This window comes from Coregonus clupeaformis, chromosome 6, assembly GCF_020615455.1.
Source record: "Coregonus clupeaformis isolate EN_2021a chromosome 6, ASM2061545v1, whole genome shotgun sequence".
NCBI classification, from domain to species: domain Eukaryota; kingdom Metazoa; phylum Chordata; class Actinopteri; order Salmoniformes; family Salmonidae; genus Coregonus; species Coregonus clupeaformis.
In genome coordinates, this window is record NC_059197.1 from 49,028,094 (window position 1) to 49,050,527 (window position 22,434).

General features: G+C 40.4%; 1 protein-coding gene across 3 annotated transcripts in view; it reads right to left on the reverse strand.

The window, feature by feature from the left end:
• LOC121568060 (guanine nucleotide-binding protein subunit beta-5-like) overlaps positions 1-19,841 on the reverse strand; it is a 26,670-nt gene extending 6,829 nt beyond the window's left edge. For all 3 annotated transcript variants that reach the window (XM_045220861.1, XM_045220859.1, XM_045220860.1), the window contains exons 1-10: positions 19,568-19,841; positions 17,472-17,608; positions 12,124-12,165; positions 9,958-10,034; positions 9,720-9,852; positions 8,667-8,810; positions 8,169-8,260; positions 3,391-3,439; positions 3,170-3,266; positions 2,232-2,398 (exon numbers count right to left, since the gene is read on the reverse strand). In XM_045220861.1, coding sequence (XP_045076796.1) covers positions 2,232-2,398; positions 3,170-3,266; positions 3,391-3,439; positions 8,169-8,260; positions 8,667-8,810; positions 9,720-9,852; positions 9,958-10,034; positions 12,124-12,165; positions 17,472-17,608; positions 19,568-19,703 — 1,074 coding nt within the window. In that variant the 5' untranslated portion in view covers positions 19,704-19,841. The remainder of the gene's footprint in view (positions 1-2,231; positions 2,399-3,169; positions 3,267-3,390; positions 3,440-8,168; positions 8,261-8,666; positions 8,811-9,719; positions 9,853-9,957; positions 10,035-12,123; positions 12,166-17,471; positions 17,609-19,567) is intronic.
• Between the last annotated feature and the right edge of the window lie 2,593 nt (positions 19,842-22,434).

Below are 22,434 nucleotides of genomic sequence, written 5' to 3' on the forward strand. Positions count from 1 at the left end.
GTAGGTGACCAAATACTTATTTTCCACCATAATTTGCAAATAAATTCATTAAAAATCCTACAATGTGATTTTCTGGATTTTTTTCCCTCAATTTGTCTGTCATAGTTGACGTGTACCTATGATGAAAATTACAGGCCTCTCTCATCTTTTTAAGTGGAAGAACTTGCACAATTGGTGGCTGACTAAATACTTTTTTCCCCCCACTGTACGTGGCTTGATTCATGCGTCCTTCCCAAAGACAAATCTGCCCGATTCCAGCCTTGCTGAAGCATCCCCAGATCATCACGATCCTCCTCCAAATTTTACAGTGGGTGCGAGACACTGTGGCTTGTAGGCCTCTCCAGGTCTCCGTCTAACCATTAGACGACCAGGTGTTGGGCAAAGCTGAAAATTGGACTCATCAGAGAAGATGACCTTACTCCAGTCCTCTACGGTCCAATGGTATTTTGCAAACCTCAGCCTGGCTCTTCTTTGCTTCTCATTGATGAAGGGCTTTTTTCTAGCTTTGCACGACTTCAGCCCTGCCCCTAGGAGCCTGTTTCGAACCGTCCTCGCCGTGCACTTCACCCCAGCTGCCGTTTGCCATTCTTTTTGTAGGTCACTTGATGTCATCCTACGGTTGTTGAGTGACATTCGAATGAGTTGGCGGTCATCCTGGTCAGTAGAGAGTCGTTTTCGCCCTCTGCCGGTCTGTAGCTTTGTTGTCCCCAATGTCTGCTGCTTGACCTTGTTCTTATGAACCGCCGTCTTTGAAATTTTAAGGATGGAATTAACCTGACGCTCACTGTATCCCTCTGCCAGTAAAGCCAGAATTGAACCCTTCTTTTCCTCACTCAAAACTTTCCTTTTCAACTCTTTTGGCATGGTCAATAGTTATTTTTGGATTAATATTACTTTTGAGGTACTATTAGCACTGTTTTTGCCATCCAGCTGGTCCTATTGCAATAGGATAGTGATGACCACTGCAGTGTTTTTTATACTTGTTAAATAAGATTTGGTTCATGTGATCACCTAATCAGTACCTAATTCAGTAGAATGAGGTGTGCCTGTGTTGGAATTCAACAGACACTGGAATGGAATGGCTGTCATACATGTAGAGATGGATCACTAAAGTGTAGAGATTTAAGAAAAATTTGCGCTGGTCTCTTAATTTTTTCCACAGCTCTATATAGAAACATAAACTTACTTCACGATAGAAATAGACATGATACAGATTATGGATATAGATTATGGATATAGATTATGGATATAGATTATGGATATAGATTATGGATATAGATTATGGATATAGATTATGGATATAGATTATGGATATAGATTATGGATATCGATTATAGATATAGATTATAGATATAGATTATGGATATAGCTAATGGATATAGATTATGGATATAGATTATGATGCTGTTCTTTAGACAAATAAAATGGAAAGGCTGGGAATTAGTTAAAGCCCTGATGGATCAATAGATTAGATAGGATCAATAGGATCAATAGATTAGATAGGATCAATAGGATCAATAGATTAGATAGGATCAATAGGATCAATAGATTAGATAGGATCAATAGATTAGATAGGATCAATAGGAAGGATAGATTAGATAGGATCAATAGGATCAATAGATTAGATAGGATCAATAGATTAGATAGGATCAATAGGATCAATAGATTAGATAGGATCAATAGATTAGATAGGATCAATAGATTAGATAGGATCAATATGATCAATAGATTAGATAGGATCAATAGGATCAATAGATTAGATAGGATCAATAGGATCAATAGATTAGATAGGATCAATAGATTAGATAGGATCAATAGATAGGATCAATAGATTAGATAGGATCAATAGGATCAATATATTAGATAGGATGAATAGATTAGATAGGATCAGTAGATTAGATAGGATCAATAGGAAGGATAGATTAGATAGGATCAATAGATTAGATAGGATCAATAGGAAGGATAGATTAGATAGAATCAATAGATTAGATAGGATCAATAGATTAGATAGGATCAATAGATTAGATATGATCAATAGATTAGATAGGATCAATAGATTAGATATGATCAATAGATTAGATAGGATCAATAGATTAGATAGGATAGGATCGATATAATCGATTAGATAGATAGGACAGGATAGATAGGATCGATATAGACAGATAGTAGTAGGCAATACTAATAATTTGTCCTTTGGGAATGTAACCCAGGTGATAACCCCCTTCCCTCACCCTGAGAGTGTGGTCCCATGACCCTGAGCAGAAGGCCGTTCCGTCAGGAGACACACGCAGAGTGCTGACACGGTTCTCATGTCCAAACAGGATGGACACCCTCGTCCCCTTCAAGACATCCCACACGTTGATGGTGTAGTCGTTGTAGCCACCGAAGAGTAGCCGGCCTGAAGAAGAAAATACATGTCGTCTTTCAACAATATAAACGCAACACATCATCTCTGATAATAAGGTTCATGTGAGAATAAGCTGTTCATATTCAACAGCAAATGGTAGTAGTGTGATTTAGTACAAATAATGATGGGTTTAGTTAGTGACATGGATCACTAAAGTGTAGACTGGTTAGTGACATGGATCACTAAAGTGTAGACTGCTTAGTGACATGTATCACTAAAGTGTAGACTGGTTAGTGACATGGATCACTAAAGTGTAGACTGGTTAGTGACATAGATCACTAAAGTGTAGACTGGTTAGTGACATGGATCACTAAAGTGTAGACTGGTTAGTGACATGGATCACTAAAGTGTAGACTGGTTAGTGACATGGATCACTAAAGTGTAGACTGGTTAGTGACATGGATCACTAAAGTGTAGACTGGTTAGTGACATGGATCACTAAATTGTAGACTGGTTAGTGACATGGATCACTAAAGTGTAGACTGGTTAGTGACATGGATCACTAAAGTGTAAACTGGTTAGTGACATGGATCACTAAAGTGTAGACTGGTTAGTGACATGGATCACTAAAGTGCAGACTGGTTAGTGACATGGATCACTAAAGTGTAGACTGGTTAGTGACATGGATCACTAAAGTGTAGACTGGTTAGTGACATAGATCACTAAAGTGTAGACTAGTTAGTGACATGGATCACTAAAGTGTAGACTGGGTAAACAGAAGAGCACATGTACTAGTTGGAGTTAATTAATACAGTGTCTTACCACTGAGCGAGAAGTCAACACTGGAGGCACCAAATATGATGCTCTCTTTGGAATAAATGGCCACTTCTCTGTCTGCCCTCAGGTCATACAGACGACACTGAAACAAACACATGCATTAATAACTCCATTTTTTTTTAGCAAACAGGGTAAAATATTTTGACATTGAAAAGGGCGACATCAACTGTGATCAAGCAGTAAATGATATGGATGTGATCACTCACTGTAGCGTCATCGGAACCTGAGGCAAACGCATCTCCACTGGGATAGTACCTGATGGAGGAGAAACAGCAGGTTATATAGTACCTGATGGAGGAGAAACAGCAGGTTATATAGTACCTGATGGAGGAGAAACAGCAGGTTATATAGTACCTGATGGAGGAGAAACAGCAGGTTATATAGTACCTGATGGAGAGAAACACCAGGTTATATAGTACCTGATGGAGAGAAACACCAGGTTATATAGTACCTGATGGAGGAGAAACAGCAGGTTATATGGTACCTGATGGAGAGAAACAGCAGGTTATATAGTACCTGATGGAGAGAAACACCAGGTTATATAGTACCTGATGGAGAGAAACACCAGGTTATATAGTACCTGATGGAGGAGAAACAGCAGGTTATATGGTACCTGATGGAGAGAAACACCAGGTTATATAGTACCTGATGGAGAGAAACACCAGGTTATATAGTACCTGATGGAGAGAAACACCAGGTTATATAGTACCTGATGGAGGAGAAACACCAGGTTATATAGTACCTGATGGAGAGAAACACCAGGTTATATAGTACCTGATGGAGGAGAAACACCAGGTTATATAGTACCTAATGGAGAGAAACACCAGGTTATATAGTACCTGATGGAGGAGAAACACCAGGTTATATAGTACCTGATGGAGGAGAAACAGCAGGTTATATAGTACCTGATGGAGGAGAAACACCAGGTTATATAGTACCTGATGGAGGAGAAACACCAGGTTATATAGTACCTGATGGAGAGAAACACCAGGTTATATAGTACCTGATGGAGGAGAAACACCAGGTTATATAGTACCTGATGGAGGAGAAACAGCAGGTTATATAGTACCTGATGGAGGAGAAACAGCAGGTTATATGGTACCTGATGGAGAGAAACACCAGGTTATATAGTACCTGATGGAGGAGAAACAGCAGGTTATATAGTACCTGATGGAGGAGAAACAGTAGGTTATATAGTACCTGATGGAGAGAAACACCAGGTTATATAGTACCTGATGGAGGAGAAACGCCAGGTTATATAGTACCTGATGGAGGAGAAACGCCAGGTTATATAGTACCTGATGGAGGAACAGCAGGTTATATAGTACCTGATGGAGGAACAGCAGGTTATATAGTACCTGATGGAGGAGAAACAGCAGGTTATATAGTACCTGATGGAGGAGAAACGCCAGGTTATATAGTACCTGATGGAGGAGAAACACCAGGTTATATAGTACCTGATGGAGGAACAGCAGGTTATATAGTACCTGATGGAGGAACAGCAGGTTATATAGTACCTGATGGAGAGAAACACCAGGTTATATAGTACCTGATGGAGGAGAAACACCAGGTTATATAGTACCTGATGGAGAGAAACACCAGGTTATATAGTACCTGATGGAGGAGAAACACCAGGTTATATAGTACCTAATGGAGAGAAACACCAGGTTATATAGTACCTGATGGAGGAGAAACAGCAGGTTATATAGTACCTGATGGAGGAACAGCAGGTTATATAGTACCTGATGGAGGAACAGCAGGTTATATAGTACCTGATGGAGAGAAACACCAGGTTATATAGTACCTGATGGAGGAGAAACACCAGGTTATATAGTACCTGATGGAGGAGAAACACCAGGTTATATAGTACCTGATGGAGGAGAAACAGCAGGTTATATAGTACCTGATGGAGAGAAACAGCAGGTTATATATTACCTGATGGAGGAGAAACACCAGGTTATATAGTACCTGATGGAGGAGAAACAGCAGGTTATATAGTACCTGATGGAGGAGAAACAGCAGGTTATATAGTACCTGATGGAGAGAAACACCAGGTTATATAGTACCTGATGGAGGAGAAACACCAGGTTATATAGTACCTGATGGAGAGAAACACCAGGTTATATAGTACCTGATGGAGGAGAAACACCAGGTTATATAGTACCTGATGGAGAGAAACAGCAGGTTATATAGTACCTGATGGAGAGAAACAGCAGGTTATATAGTACCTGATGGAGGAGAAACACCAGGTTATATAGTACCTGATGGAGGAGAAACACCAGGTTATATAGTACCTGATGGAGGAGAAACACCAGGTTATATAGTACCTGATGGAGAGAAACACCAGGTTATATAGTACCTGATGGAGAGAAACACCAGGTTATATAGTACCTGATGGAGGAGAAACACCAGGTTATATAGTACCTGATGGAAAGAAACACCAGGTTATATAGTACCTGATGGAGGAGAAACACCAGGTTATATAGTACCTGATGGAGAGAAACACCAGGTTATATAGTACCTGATGGAGGAGAAACAGCAGGTTATATAGTACCTGATGGAGGAGAAACACCAGGTTATATAGTACCTGATGGAGGAGAAACAGCAGGTTATATAGTACCTGATGGAGAGAAACACCAGGTTATATAGTACCTGATGGAGGAGAAACACCAGGTTATATAGTACCTGATGGAGGAGAAACACCAGGTTATATAGTACCTGATGGAGAGAAACACCAGGTTATATAGTACCTGATGGAGAGAAACACCAGGTTATATAGTACCTGATGGAGAGAAACAGCAGGTTATATAGTACCTGATGGAGAGAAACACCAGGTTATATAGTACCTGATGGAGGAGAAACAGCAGGTTATATAGTACCTGATGGAGGAGAAACACCAGGTTATATAGTACCTGATGGAGAGAAACACCAGGTTATATAGTACCTGATGGAGAGAAACACCAGGTTATATAGTACCTGATGGAGGAGAAACACCAGGTTATATAGTACCTGATGGAGGAGAAACACCAGGTTATATAGTACCTGATGGAGAGAAACAGCAGGTTATATAGTACCTGATGGAGGAGAAACACCAGGTTATATAGTACCTGATGGAGGAGAAACAGCAGGTTATATAGTACCTGATGGAGAGAAACACCAGGTTATATAGTACCTGATGGAGGAGAAACACCAGGTTATATAGTACCTGATGGAGGAGAAACACCAGGTTATATAGTACCTGATGGAGGAGAAACACCAGGTTATATAGTACCTGATGGAGAGAAACAGCAGGTTATATAGTACCTGATGGAGGAGAAACACCAGGTTATATAGTACCTGATGGAGGAGAAACACCAGGTTATATAGTACCTGATGGAGGAGAAACACCAGGTTATATAGTACCTGATGGAGAGAAACAGCAGGTTATATAGTACCTGATGGAGGAGAAACACCAGGTTATATAGTACCTGATGGAGGAGAAACAGCAGGTTATATAGTACCTGATGGAGAGAAACACCAGGTTATATAGTACCTGATGGAGGAGAAACACCAGGTTATATAGTACCTGATGGAGAGAAACAGCAGGTTATATAGTACCTGATGGAGGAGAAACACCAGGTTATATAGTACCTGATGGAGGAGAAACACCAGGTTATATAGTACCTGATGGAGGAGAAACACCAGGTTATATAGTACCTGATGGAGAGAAACAGCAGGTTATATAGTACCTGATGGAGGAGAAACACCAGGTTATATAGTACCTGATGGAGGAGAAACAGCAGGTTATATAGTACCTGATGGAGAGAAACACCAGGTTATATAGTACCTGATGGAGGAGAAACACCAGGTTATATAGTACCTGATGGAGGAGAAACACCAGGTTATATAGTACCTGATGGAGGAGAAACACCAGGTTATATAGTACCTGATGGAGGAGAAACACCAGGTTATATAGTACCTGATGGAGGAGAAACACCAGGTTATATAGTACCTGATGGAGGAGAAACAGCAGGTTATATAGTACCTGATGGAGAGAAACAGCAGGTTATATAGTACCTGATGGAGGAGAAACACCAGGTTATATAGTACCTGATGGAGAGAAACAGCAGGTTATATAGTACCTGATGGAGGAGAAACACCAGGTTATATAGTACCTGATGGAGGAGAAACACCAGGTTATATAGTACCTGATGGAGGAGAAACACCAGGTTATATAGTACCTGATGGAGAGAAACAGCAGGTTATATAGTACCTGATGGAGGAGAAACACCAGGTTATATAGTACCTGATGGAGGAGAAACAGCAGGTTATATAGTACCTGATGGAGAGAAACACCAGGTTATATAGTACCTGATGGAGGAGAAACAGCAGGTTATATGGTACCTGATGGAGAGAAACACCAGGTTATATAGTACCTGATGGAGAGAAACACCAGGTTATATAGTACCTGATGGAGGAGAAACACCAGGTTATATAGTACCTGATGGAGGAGAAACAGCAGGTTATATGGTACCTGATGGAGAGAAACACCAGGTTATATAGTACCTGATGGAGGAGAAACACCAGGTTATATAGTACCTGATGGAGGAGAAACACCAGGTTATATAGTACCTGATGGAGAGAAACACCAGGTTATATAGTACCTGATGGAGGAGAAACACCAGGTTATATAGTACCTGATGGAGAGAAACACCAGGTTATATAGTACCTGATGGAGGAGAAACACCAGGTTATATAGTACCTGATGGAGGAGAAACACCAGGTTATATAGTACCTGATGGAGGAGAAACACCAGGTTATATAAGAAACCATGCAAGTACTTTACTTTATTAAGCTTAGTTTTACAGGGACAGTGTCAGCTAGTTTTTCAACTGCAGTCCCTAGGCTCACTTAATATTAATACAGGGGTATATACCGTATGTCATTGTCAGCGTTGACAGGTCTCTTAAGTCCCTTTGAATAAATTCATATCTTGTGACCTCACCTGACGCTGTTGATGTCTGATTCGTGGGTTTCGAAGGACTGGATGCACTGGCCTGAGCGCATGTCCCATACGTTGGCCTTCTTGTCACAGCCCTGCATTAGAAACACAGAAGAAAGATTATGAATTCATGAATTATTGCTAACCTTTTGAAAGGTTTAACCCAAAATAGGGTTTACCTTTTCTGGTTAAATAAAAGGTTAAATGAAAATATCCACATTAGGTCAAATGCAACACAGTTTCTTTGCAGTCTGGACCACACATGCCCCTAGAGGCGGGGGGGTTGTAATCTCAAGCCTGTCACGATTTCCACACTATGTTGCCTTTTCACCTGTTTCCCCTTATCATTTCAAAACTCTCTCTCTGAATAAAATACGAAAGGAAAGTAAAAAATAAAAGACTGGAAAATCGGAGGGAGGTTTAGAAGAGGAGTCAGACTGTTTATTTACCATTTCTCCACTGTGGGACAATACAGTGAAATACTACCAGTCCTCCCCTCACCCCAGAGACGAAGGTGTTGCCTGTCTCAGAAGGAGCCAGGTCCAGACAGAGAACATCGGCGGCGTGTCCATGGAAACTCTGCAACAGCTGACCACTCTCCACATCCCATAATGCGCAGGTTCCGTCTCCGCTCGCTGTCAGGATCTGGAACGCGAAGGGGTTCCATACAGGAGGTGAATACTAACCGCCACTTAGTATTCATTGAATGTCAAATGGGGAGACTAAGTGAAAATGTGACTTAGGGTAAAGGTTAGGATTCACCCCATAATGTACATATGGGACCGGTTTCCCAGACCTATATTAGGCTCATTTCAGGACAAAAAAAATATTCTATATTGAATATCTCAGGGAAACCAGCCCACAGAGAGCAAAGCACAACCACACAGGTCGGAAGGAAGTCATTGGCTGTTCAGATTCAGAATTCCAAATTCTCTGACACTGCCCTATAAATAGAACTGTCTTGGCCGAGACTAAAGCATGTGACTAACCACATCCAATCGGGGAACATTTGATTGTTGTGAATTATTAAACAAGAATGGAAGTTATTTCCAGGTCGGGCATAGAGTGCAGCACAGTATGACAGGCAGTGATTTCACATTACTCATCTGCCATAGGAAAGTAGAAGAAATTCAGATGCCATATCCTAATTTGATCATCCTGTTGCAGAAATGTTCCTGCACAGCAGGAAATGCAAACGTGTAGTGTATTTGAGGTTTAAAAAGGTTTCCCAAGTTTGTAATTTCCACTTTAAAATGTCAGACTTGATTTGCCCTAACAAAAAATATATCAACCCCTATAAAAAAATAAATCCATGAATTATAATCCACATAACAATTCACATTTCCTGTTGCTGCAGGATTATTTTCCCGATGTGTGAAACTGGCTCAAATCAAGATTCGGCATATCTGTAGGTTTTTCTTTTAAACTGAATTTGTAACAATCAAGTAATTCAATGAGCAAATCCAAACCTTGGTAAAGACAAACAACAAAATATACAAATGTACGACAAATAATCATTACATCAGAAGAAGATGAAAAGGTGTCTTCTCTAACCTGCATGTCTGAGTTGGTGAAGCTACAGGCGGATAAGTAGTTGGTGTGCATGGCGACAGACTTTTTTTTCGCTGCCAGGTTCTCATTCTTGTCCAAGGACAGAGGGTACACTGAGCACTTGTTGTCCAGACCACTGAAATACAATCCATTTTAAATTTACAATGCTTCACAGTAACACAGCAGAAGCGCAGTGGCACAGTGGGGAAATGGAGCGTCCGGGTGGAGCTGGGGAACTTACCCACAGGCCACTGCACATCCAGAAGGAGCGTAGGCACAGGCCATCACCCAGGTGCACGGCATGGTCACTGCATGCTCCTAGAAGACACCATGTTATAAAGGTACAATCAGCGTCGTCATGGTCACTGCATGCTCCTAGAGGAGACCATGTTATAAAGGTACAATCAGCGTCGTCATGGTCACTGCATGCTCCTAGAAGACAATCAGCGTTTTTGAGGGGATCAGTTTCAGCAAGGCGACGAGGCGCAGAATGTCCAATCTTGATCAGATAATGAGTAGTTATTTGGGACGCAAGGTGATTTCATCAGTGATTCTGCACAGCACAGTTCTGTACAGTTCAACTGCAATGTAATCAATCTCAAAATACACAAGTGAAACTCAACAACATGACATCATCAACTCATCGGGGAAACTCCCTGCTTGCGAAAATAAGCAACCACAACAACAGAATTTAAATCTGCCAAAGGATTTGGCCGAGAGAAACTATTGGCTCTTCCTATGGAAAGGCAAGAATAGAACTTGCTATGAAAATCAATGACTGTGTCCCGAATTTCACCCTATTCCCTATATAGTACCATGACTATGTCCCGAATTTCACCCTATTCCATTTTACATTTACATTTTAGTCATTTAGCAGACGCTCTTATCCAGAGCGACTTACAGGAGCAATTAGGGTTAAGTGCCTTGCTTAAGGGCACATCGACAGATTTTTCACCTAGTCGGCTCGGGGATTAGAACCAGCGACCTTTCGGTTACTGGCACAACGCTCTTAACCACTAAGCTACCTGCCGCCTATTCCCTATATAGTACCATGACTGTGTAAATGTTGTGTAATTGTGTGATGCAAAAGAGACCTTGGTTTCAATGGGACTCAAAAGGTAACAAAAATATATATAAAAAAAAAAAATAGTGCACTACTTTTGACTAAGTTCCATAGCAGTGGCGTGTCCAGAACATTTTGAATGGGGTGGCCATTTTGAATGGGGTGGCCATTTTGAATGGGGTGGCCAAGGTGGGGCACAGACCCAGTTTAGTAGGGGGGTTGGGGGCGGGGGGGGATAAACATTTTTTTACCTTAATCGATGCAAGGTGGATTTTTTTCAATATACTGTAATTCTTGATGGTTCAACGCATGAAATGCTTCAGCTCAGGTTTGGTACATTTCCCTGTTCAAATCAATCATAAATCAATTCCAAAAGGTGTTACAGTGTTTGCGTTCAAGGTCAGGATCTTATCTAAGGGCATTAGCATACAGCAGTAAAGGGCCAGAGTGTCAATTACACCGTGACATTCAGGGTCTCTATGTTTTTTAAACAACACCTCCTCATGTGTCCACACGTTTGCACCCGCACAACATTTCCTATCGGCTGTCGAGTAAAGATGTAATTTAACTGTAAAATGTGTGACCTTTTTAACGTGTCACGAACACAACCAGTCGTGATGTTTTCATCTGATTGTCAAACAAATCAATTCAAAAAAAGTCTGCTCCAAAATAATTCCAGCCTCCGAACAGTGCACTGTACACCCGCCATTTGAATGCAAAGGGACATCTATTACAAACACCATTAGGGTAATGACATCCAGCCTACAAAGTGGTGTGTATTCATCCAAGGGAAGCCAGGCTTCCCAAAATATGTTAACAATAAAAAAAGAAACAAACGTATACAATTATTTCTCATTCGAGTTTATCCGTGTTTCATAATTTTCCTTCAATTGGCAAGAGGCTGAATTTATTTAACCTGAAAGGGCCTCCGAGCGATTGAAACAGCGCCCCTCTGTCTTAGTATCTGTAGCCCATGTATCCATGGGCTACAAATGCTAAGACAGAGGGGCGCTGTTTCACTCGCTCTGATGTTTTCTTCGGTGAGATTGATGAGTCTTGGTTGAAAATGATCAATATATTCAGAGACGACATATCAGATTTCTGGGTGGGGGGTGGGGGGGGTGCTCCCTTTGCCAGTGCTTCAAAGGGAGCACTGGCAATGTCACAGGTCAAAAGGGCACAGGTCAAAGGTTGTGCACCTTGTAGGGAATAGGGTGCTATTTGGGATGCACAAATGTTCTCGTTCATCCAAAATCAGATCAAATAACTACAGAAGTCTCTCTATTTCTCCAAGCATTTGTCAACTCTATAGCCTTTCTGGACAGAGAAAAAAAGATTCCCTACCTTGTTAGTCGTGAAGGCATCCCATACAATCACTTTTCCATCCTGAAAATAAGTTAGATTAGGAAAAAACATTAGAAGTGGCACACAGGCCTAAGATTCTCTACATTTCCAACAAAATGCCACAAATGTTATAACCACTGAAAGCAGTCCATATTATTTTAAACAGAAACTCAGTATCTCAGCGGTGGTTACTGAATGGACACATCCGTTTTAGGACCTTTCCAAACCTCTAATTCAGCTATGATGTGCTTACAATAAGAGACGAAGAGGCAAAGCGAGAGGGTTTACTCCGCACAAAATCTGTCCACGAAAATTTGATCACAAATTGAGGAATTGTTGTATGGAGGTCAATGAGAGAGTGTCGGATTTGGTCAACAAAAACTTGAATTGCTAATTTGCTATGTGAGGCTTATTTGATTGAATAGAAGTTTCTTAATGGTTAGGTTATTACGAAGGCACTTATATAAGTGGACGCACGTGGCATTTCAGCAACTTTGAAAAAAAAAAACTTTATATCAGAGCTGTGCCTGTTGTTCATGCGCATATCTGCCCTCTCATTGGCTAGAATGGTCCCACCTGATCTCGCCTCCTCCCGCCTGCCTTCCATCTTTGAAGACATGTATTTCCATTGTTAGAGCGGTCACTCGACTATCTTGTCAATATAATAGTAAATCTTTACAGAGTTAAAGACTGTTTCAGGTTGGATATTCGCGCTTTCAAACATTTTTTTTACATTTACATGTTTTGTCATTTAGCAGACTCTAACTGTAAGTCGCTCTGGATAAGATAACAACAATGATTAGGCCTCTACTTCCAGCTTATACATACTATATACATTTTATGGAAACAGTCAATTTTACAATAATTATATTTTGTTTGTTTTTGCTCCTGAACTTCCTCTACCCTCTCTGATCATTTTCATGATGTCCATCCGGTTTGCCTCTACATGCCATATCCCCCAAACTGTGCTCTTTTTCACAAAAGCTCTCAACCTATATACGTATTATGGACACAGTATGTTTTACATTAGTTATCTTGTTGTTATTAGTCCCAACCTTCAGCTCCATTCAACCCCTCCCATCCAGGGGCGGTGTGTTCAATAGGGCGATATGGGCGACGCACTGCCAAACGGGAAAAGGAAGGGATTTTTTTTCTAATCAATTATATCACGGCAACAGTAGTTATCAGTGTTGTAATCTAGACGTCTGATCTGCCACAGTGCCACTAAATGTCCAATCAGGCTAAAGTCGTGCTTCAAATGCCCCCCCCCCCCCCTTTTGGGGCGATTTCAGTCAGGTTGAAAATCGCCCAGAAGTCTGTCATAGACTCCCATGTAAAATCTATTTTTTTCAAATATCAGAGCTTTCAATACAATCTCTATGGGTTTCTGAGGGCTTGCACTTACGCGCTTTCGTCATACGTAACATAACCATGAACGTAACTAAGAAAAGAGCGGGTAGCAGCGTCAATCAATTCACTACTACTATCAAAATGGCTAGGCTTCAGTGCAACTCGATTGTGTCTTTGAAAGAAGTTCCTTTTTGTCGGCGAACAAATGAAGATAAATTGGCAACGAAACAATTAGGACCTCCCAGACCAAATTTAATAATTCAACAGGTTTCTACTAAAGGGGGAAGTCCTACACCCGAGGATTTTCCAAAAATTGGTACGAACGAAAAACCTGGCTAGCAGGCTGCGATGTAGCTAATGCAGTCTTCTGCTACCCCCCTGCTTACTCTTTCACCCTGAAGGCGGCACGGCAGACAGCACCGCTTGGACAGCGACTGGTGTGTAACGGACATGCACCATCTTTCAGGAAAGATTAAGAAACATGAGCTGTCAAAGACCCACATGGATAGCTGTTTGAGATGGTCTGCTTTGGGGAGAGTGAACATTCCCACTCAACTGGATGAGGGATACAGGCTAGCTGTCCGCCGCCACAACGATGAGGTTAGTGTTGATAATCACAAGTTTACTGGAGAACTGAAACTGACAAGGCTGACAAGATAGGACCCTTTTGTCCATTGTTATTGGATAGGAACAGAACTTATAACCAGCTCCTGACCTAAATAGATCTTAGCACAACATTTTACTCAACATATCATATTCCATATTCACTATAACAAATATATTTACTACGACATTAGCAAGAACCGCCACATCCTCAGCCGGCTAATCCAGTGTGTGAAGTTTTGCGGAGTGTTTGAGTTAGCTTTGCGAGGCAAAGATGAAACTGAGGGCTCCACCAACCCTGGTAAGCCAACACTTTTGAGATCAGTCAATAAATGCTTCTGGTATTGACTTATATGCTGCCCCTGTCTTCATGTTGTTGCTGGACATATCTTTTTTTAAATGTGTGTAGGTCACCTAAATCATCAGAAAAATTGCCCCCCCTGAGAATTTTTTCAGGAGCCGCCACTGCTCCCATCTATCTCTTAACACCATCCATATTGGATTTCTACTTGCCATATATTTCTCAACTGTACAATTATGGTCTTTAATGCAGGGCCGACAGACAAGTTCATTACATTTTCCCCCTTCCACTTTCCTCTTCCATTTTTGCGGTAATGCTGCAATTATTTGGTTGTAATTTTGGGTAGAGCAGACATTTCCATATGTTTTTGTTAGCTGCATGTGCGACATAACTCCACCAGTTCTACCTATGATATCATTTACAAAGATTATACCTTTTTTTTTTTTTTTCTTCAAAAAATAATGTTTTTTTAAATCAATTAGTATATTTCAGTTTAACCACAATATTTGTTGCATTATTTGTTCTGTCGTTTCTGGAAGACTACATTGAAATTGCAACCAACTTTCTTTGGCTTGTTTTAGAAATAGTGATATTTGGGAGATGATTTCCTTTTCAAATAACTGAAAGTGAAAGGTTGTAATCTGAATAAAGGGAAAAAGGCCATTCTTGAACATGGGGTGAGACAATTGTACTAATTTGCTAGAGAACCAATTCGGATTTAAGTATAACTTTTGTATGACCGAAGCTTTTAGTGATAGGTCTAATGCTTTAATATTTAATAATTTCTGTCCTCCGAATTCATATTCATTATATAAATAGGCCCGTTTAATTTTGTCTGGCTTGCCATTCCAAATAAAATGGAATATTTTTTTCTCATATAATTAAAAAAACTGTTCTCTAGGTGTAGGCAAGACCATAAGCAAATAGGTAAACTGGGATAATACTAAAGAGTTAATCAGGGTGATTTTTCCACAAATAGACAGGTATTTACCTTTCCATGGTAGCAAGATCTTATCTATTTTTTCTAACTTTCTATTAATATTTATTGGAGTGAGATCATTTCATTTGGGATATGTATTCCGAGTATATCCACATCACCATCAGACCATTTTATTGGTAAACTACACGGTAATGTAAATGTTTTATTTTTTAGTGATCCAATATAGTACATTTATCATCATTTGGTTGTAATCCAGAGAGGTTAGAAAATGTATCTAGATCCACTACGAGGCTGTGGAGGGATTCAAGTTGTGGATTTAAAAGAAAACATGAATCATCAGCGTACAATGACACCTTTGTTTTTAAGCCCTGGATTTCTAATCCCTTGATATTATTGTTGGATCTGATTTTAATATCTCAATGGCAATAATAAATAGAAATGCCGATAGTGGACAACCTTGTTTTACTCCTCTTGACAGTTTAAAACTGTCTGAGAAATAGCCATTATTTACTATTTTACACCTAGGGTTACTATACATGCTCCAGGCATTTATATATAAACGCCATTCGTACTTTATCAAATGCCTTTTCAAAGTCTGCTATGAATAGCAGGCCTGGTTTCCCAGATTGTTCATACTGTTCTATTGTTTCAGGTACTTGTCTTATATTATCTCCAATGTAAAAAACCTGTCTGATTAGAATGAATAATGTCCGACAATACCTTTTTAATTCTATGCGCTATACATTTTGCTCTAATATTTGCATCACAACACTGAAGTGTAAGGGGCCTCCAATTTTGTTAATGGACTGGATCTTTATATTTACCACTTGTAGCCTGTTTCAGTAATAATGAAATCAGACCATCTTCTTGAGTGTTTGATAATCTACCATTTACATAGGAGTCGTTTAAACATGCTAATATATCAAAAAAGGTTTGGTATACCTCGACTGGTATGCCATCCAACCCTGGAGTTTTCCCGGACTTAAAGTCTTTAATTGCGTCCAGAAGTTCCTCCTCTGTAATTTCACCTTCACATTAGTCTTTCTGTATGGCTGTTAATTTTACATTATCAATAGAAAAAAATCCCTACAATTAGCTTCAGTTAGAGGAGATGGAGGCGACTGAAACGAAAACATATCCTAAAAGTACTTTGCTTCCTCCTTCAAAATATAATTAGGTGAATCATGGTTGACTGTCATTTGTAACCAGTTTCAGTAAATTCTTTTTGGTAGCATTTTTATGTTGAAGATTAAAAAAGAATTTGGTGCATTTTTCCCCATATTCCATCCAGTTTGCTTTATTTTTATAATATATTACACTTGATCTTTCTTGAATAAGTTTCTCAATTTATTTTTATTTTTTCTCTAATTTATTCTGAGCCTCTATGTTACAGTTTTTATTGCCATCTATCTGTTCTGTTAGACCTTCTATTTCCTTTGTTAGTGTGGACTCTTTTGACCTAAATTGCTTTTGTTTTCAAAATGAGTACTGAATTGCATGGCCTCTAAAGGCACATTTAAAGGTGTCCAATACAATAAGGGGATTTGCTGTACCTTTGTTATGTCAGAAAAATCAGTTATAAATTCCTCTGTCCTAGTTAAAAACAAGTTATTATCCAATAGGCTTTGATTACATTTCCAATATCCTCGCCCACGTGGAAATTCAGTAAGAGTAATGTATATGCCAATTATATGATGGTCCGACCGCATTCTGTCCCCTATCAACACTATTAAAACTTTTGGTGCCAATGAGAATGACATAAGAAAGAAGTCAAGCATTCCCTTTTCCTAGTTGAATTAGTTAGGGAGCGTAAACAAAGTGCAAACTTTTTTTACATTCAAATTTCAATAGCTCTTTGGTCATGTGACCTACTGGCCTCAAACCAAACAAGGTTCAGAATGTCCACTGACTACCCTTCTATATTGCACACCCTTTTGTTTGTCCCTTTTAATCTCAGGTGATTTTACATGAATTTTTCCAAATGTAAAATTTCAATAGCTCCTTGGTCATGTGACCTACTGGCCTCAAACAAGGTTCAGAATGTACACTTAGTGGGCCTACCATGGACAGCGACCGTCCATATATTTAGAGTGGTGACTGCATGAACGCATCTTTTAGGGACTTCAGAAACCTGCCCAATAATCCAATACTCACCTGTGAGGAGCTGACAATCCTCCTCTTGTCCTTACACCAGTCCATGCAGAGAACTTTGTTGCCATGTCCCTTCAGAGTCCGCCGGGTCTTCATGATAAACTGGCCCAGTCCATCCACCTTCTCCGCCACCTGGTGTACTGTTGTAGAGAGTATGGACCAAGATCCAATGTTAAAAGTGGTTAGTTGTGGACCAATATCAGACATTAGTGCAAATGACTGAGCACGCCCCCATTCTCATCGACGGGGCTGTAGTGGAACAGGTTGAGAGCTTCAAGTTCCTTGGTGTCCACATCACCAACGAACTATCATGGTCCACACACACCAAGACAGTTGTGAAGGGGGCACGACAAAACCTATTCCCCCTCAGGAGACTGAAAATATTTGGCATGGGTCCTCAGATCCTCAAAAAGTTATACAGCTGCACCATCGAGAGCATCCTGACTGGTTGCATCACCGCCTGGTATGGCAACTGCTCGGCCTCCGACCGCAAGGCACTACAGAGGGTAGTGCGTACGGCCCAGTACATCACTGGGGCCAAGCTTCCTGCCATCCAGGACCTCTATACCAGGCAGTGTCAGAGGAAGGCCCTAAAAATTGTCAAAGACTCCAGCCACCCTAGTCATAGACTGTTCTCTCTGCTACCGCACAGCAAGAGGTCCCGGAGAGCCAAGTCTAGGTCCAAAAGGCTACTTAACAGCTTCTACCCCCAAGCCATAAGACTCCTGAAAAGCTAATCATGGCTACCCAGACTATTTGCACTGCCCCCCCCCACCCCATCCCCCTCTTCTATGCTGCTGCTACTCTGTTTATTATTTATGCATAGTCACTTTAACTCTACCCACATGTACATATTACCTCAATTACCTCGACTAGCCGGTGCCCCCGGCACATTGACTCTGTACCGGTACCCCCCTGTATATAGCCTCCCTACTGTTATTTCCCATTGACTCTGTACCAGTACCCCCTGTATATAGCCTCCCTACTGTTATTTCCCATTGACTCTGTACCAGTACCCCCTGTATATAGCCTCCCTACTGTTATTTCCCATTGACTCTGTACCGGTACCCCCTGTATATAGCCTCCCTACTGTTATTTCCCATTGACTCTGTACCGGTACCCCCTGTATATAGCCTCCCTACTGTTATTTCCCATTGACTCTGTCCCGGTACCCCCTGTATATAGCCTCCCTACTGTTATTTCCCATTGACTCTGTACCGGTACCCCCCTGTATATAGCCTCCCTACTGTTATTTTATTTTACTGCTGCTCTTTAGCTATTTGCTTTTATTTTCTATTTTTCTTTCATTAACACTTTTTTCTTTTACATTGTTCTTTTTTTTTATCGGCATTGTTGGTTAAGGGCTTGTAAGTAAGCATTTCACTGTAATGTCTACACCTGCTGTATTCGTCGCATGTGGCAAATACATTTTGATTTGATTTGATTTGTTTAGGGGCTCAATCTAACGTTAGAGTGGTTAGTTATAGAGACCAAGCAATATCCAACGTTAGTGTACTGTTGTTATAGGGACAAATATCAGACGTTAGTTAATGAGGTTATCATACCATGAGCTGAGCACTGTCTTAATGTGTTCTAGCGTTAATATATCCCATCGGGTTGGCGATTAATATTAAACCGCAGTAACCGGTTAGAGATGTTAAAATTCGTCTCTCTGATCTCAACAAGGTCGACAAACTAAGCGCCATCTCGGCTATAATACAACTGTGCTTTTGAGTGTGAAAATAAATCGCAAATGGTGGAGTAAATTCAACCAAAGGCTATATGTCTAATTGCAGATGGAAATGCAGCTTGTCATTTGAACAAATCCGAGTGGGGAAAAAATAATACATGGTCGAGCAAGTGGCTTTAAATATTATAACCATTTACAAATTAATGAAGAATTACCTACTTTCTTCAAATGACCGATTCAATGCACTGTAGCCTAATAATAGCAATATGACAAATTCACAATATAGGCCTATATATATTATAATATGGTCGTGTATAAATGTTTTATGCAATCCTATTCGGAAGGCATATGATGTTTTGATTCGGGGGCCTTCACTTTCCTTCCGTCTCTCATTTTCAGCACCACTCACGTTCGACATCGTGCAGCTTCGCTCTTTCGTCCTCCAGCTTCGTTTTCAACGTGTCCGATTCCGCTTTTAGGTTAGTGAGAGTCTCATTCGGTTGTACCTCCTGTGTAGCCATTTCAGGGTTTGTGGAAAATCTCATATATATTCCCGTTGTCAGAGAAGCTGCGGGTAGCAAAAAATATATATATTTGCAAGCTAAAAGCACACGGGCTCACAGCTGATGCAGCTGTCATGACGTCATATAAAAGATGCTCTCCCAGTGTTCTAGAGAGGAGGGAGGCTGGCACCCGCACCATGTAGGCTAGATCCTCAACTGCGCAATAGCGATGATAAAAAATGTTGTGTAACTTCCATTACCACTAATGTTGTTGTGCATGACGCAAAAAGAGAGAGAGGTTTTTCCCTCAACCATAATAGAACATTCTAGACATGGTCAACACTGATGCTATCATGCAGGTCTAAAGCGTATGCTGTATAAATGTGTAAGAAATCATTACAAACAGAAACATTATCAACTAATAGAACATTTTATTCACATGTAATTCATTTTAGGCACAGTGCCTTCAGAAAGTATTCACAAGCCTTGACTTTTCCCCCCCACATTTTGTTGTTACAACCTGAATTTAAAATGGATTACATTTAGATTTGTCGTCACGGGCCTACACACAATACCCCATAATGTCAAAGTGGAATCATGTTTTTCAAATGTTTACATTTTAATTAAAAATGAAAAGCTGAAATGTCTTGAGTCAATTAGTATTCAACCTTTTGTTATGGCATGCCTAAATAAGTTCAGGAGTAAATATTTGCTAAACAAGTAATATAATACGTTGCATAGACCGGTAAAAATAAAGCAGATATTGAATATCCCTTTGAGCATGGTGAAGTTATTAATTTAACTTTGGATGGTATATCAATACAACCAGTCACTACAAAGATACAGGCGTCCTTCCTAACTCAGTTGTCGGGGAAGAAGGAAACCGCTCAGGGGATTTCGCCATGAGGCCAATGGTGACTTTAACACTGTTACAGAGTTCAATGGCTGTTATTGGAGAAACTGATGATGGATCAACAACATTGTAGTTACTCCACAATACTAATCTAATTGACTGAGTGAAAAGGAAGCCTGTACATAATACAAATATTTCAAAACATTCATCCTGTTTGCAACAAGGCACTAAAATAATACTGCAAAAAATGTGGCAAAGCAATTAACTTTTTGTCCTGAATACAAAGTGTTATGTTTGAGGCAAATCCAATACAACACATTACTGAGTACCACTCTCCGTATTTTCAAGCATAGTGGTGGCTGCATCATGTTATGGGTATGCTTGTAATCGGTTAAGGACTGGGGAGTTTTTCAGGACAAAAAAATAAACGGAATGGAGCTAAGCACAGGCAAAATCCTAGAGGAAAACCTGGATCAGTCTGCTTTCCACCAGACACTAGGAGATGAATTCACCTTTCAAAAGGACAAAAACCTAAAACACAAGGCCAAATCTACACTGGAGTTGCTTACCAAGAAGACAGTGAATGTTCCTGAGTGGCCGAGTTACAGTTTAGACTTAAATCTTCTTGAAAATCTATGGCAAGACCTGAAAATGCCTTTCTAGCAATGATCAACAACCAATTTGTCAGAGCTGGAATAATTTTGAAAAGAATAATGGGTAAATGTTGCACAATCCAGGTGTGGAAAGCTCTTAGAGACTTACCCAGAAAGACTCACAGCTGTAAACGCTGCCAAAGGTGATTCTAGAAAGTATTGACTCAGGGGTGTGAATACTTATGTCAATTCAATATTTCTGTATTTCATTTTTAATAAATGTGCAGAAATGTCAAAAAACATGTTTTTACTTTGTCATTATGGGGTTTTGTGTAGATGGGTGAGAAAAACAATCAATTGAATCCATTTTGAATTCAGGCTGTAATACAACAAAATGTGGAATAAGTCAAGGGGTATGAATCCATTCTGAACAAAAATATAAACACAACGTGTAAAGTGTTGGTCCCATGTTTCATGAGCTGAATCAAAAGATACCAGAAATGTTCCATACGCACTTATGTCTCTCAAATTGTGTGCACAAATTTGTTTCCATCCCTGTTAGTGAGCATTTCTCCTTTGCCAAGATAATCCATCCATCTGACAGGTGTGGCATATCAAGAAGCTGATTAAACAGCATGATCATTACACAGGTGAAATTGTGCTGAGGACAATAAAAGGCCACTCTAAAATGTGCAGTTTTGTCACACAACACAATACCACAGATGTCTCAAGTTTTGAGGGAGTGTGCAATTGGCATGCTGACTGCAGGAATTTAATGTTCATTTCTCTACCATAAGCCGTCATTTTAGAGAATTTGGCAGTATGTCCAACCAGCCTCACAACCACAGACCACGTGTAACCAGGCCAGCCCAGGACCTCCACATCCGTCTTTTTCACCTGCGGGATTGTCTGAGACCAGCCACCCGGACTGCTGATGAAACTGTGGGTTTGCACAACCAAATAGTTTCTGCACAAACTCTCAGAAACCGTCTCAGGGAAGCGCATCTGCCTGCTCATCCTCCTCACCAGGGTCTTGACCTGACTGCAGTTCGGCCTCATAACAGACTTCAGTGGGCAAATGCTCACCTTCGATGGCCACTGGCACGCTGGAGAAGTGTGCTCTTCACGGATGAATCCCGGTTTCAACTGTACCGGGCAGATGGCAGACAGCGTGTATGGAGTCGTGTGGGCGAGCGGTTTGCTGATGTCAACGTTGTGAACAGAGTGCCCTATGTTGGTTATGGTATGGGCAGGCATAAGCTACGGATAATGAAAACAATTGCATTTTATCGATGGCAATTTGAATGCACAGAGATACCGTGACAAG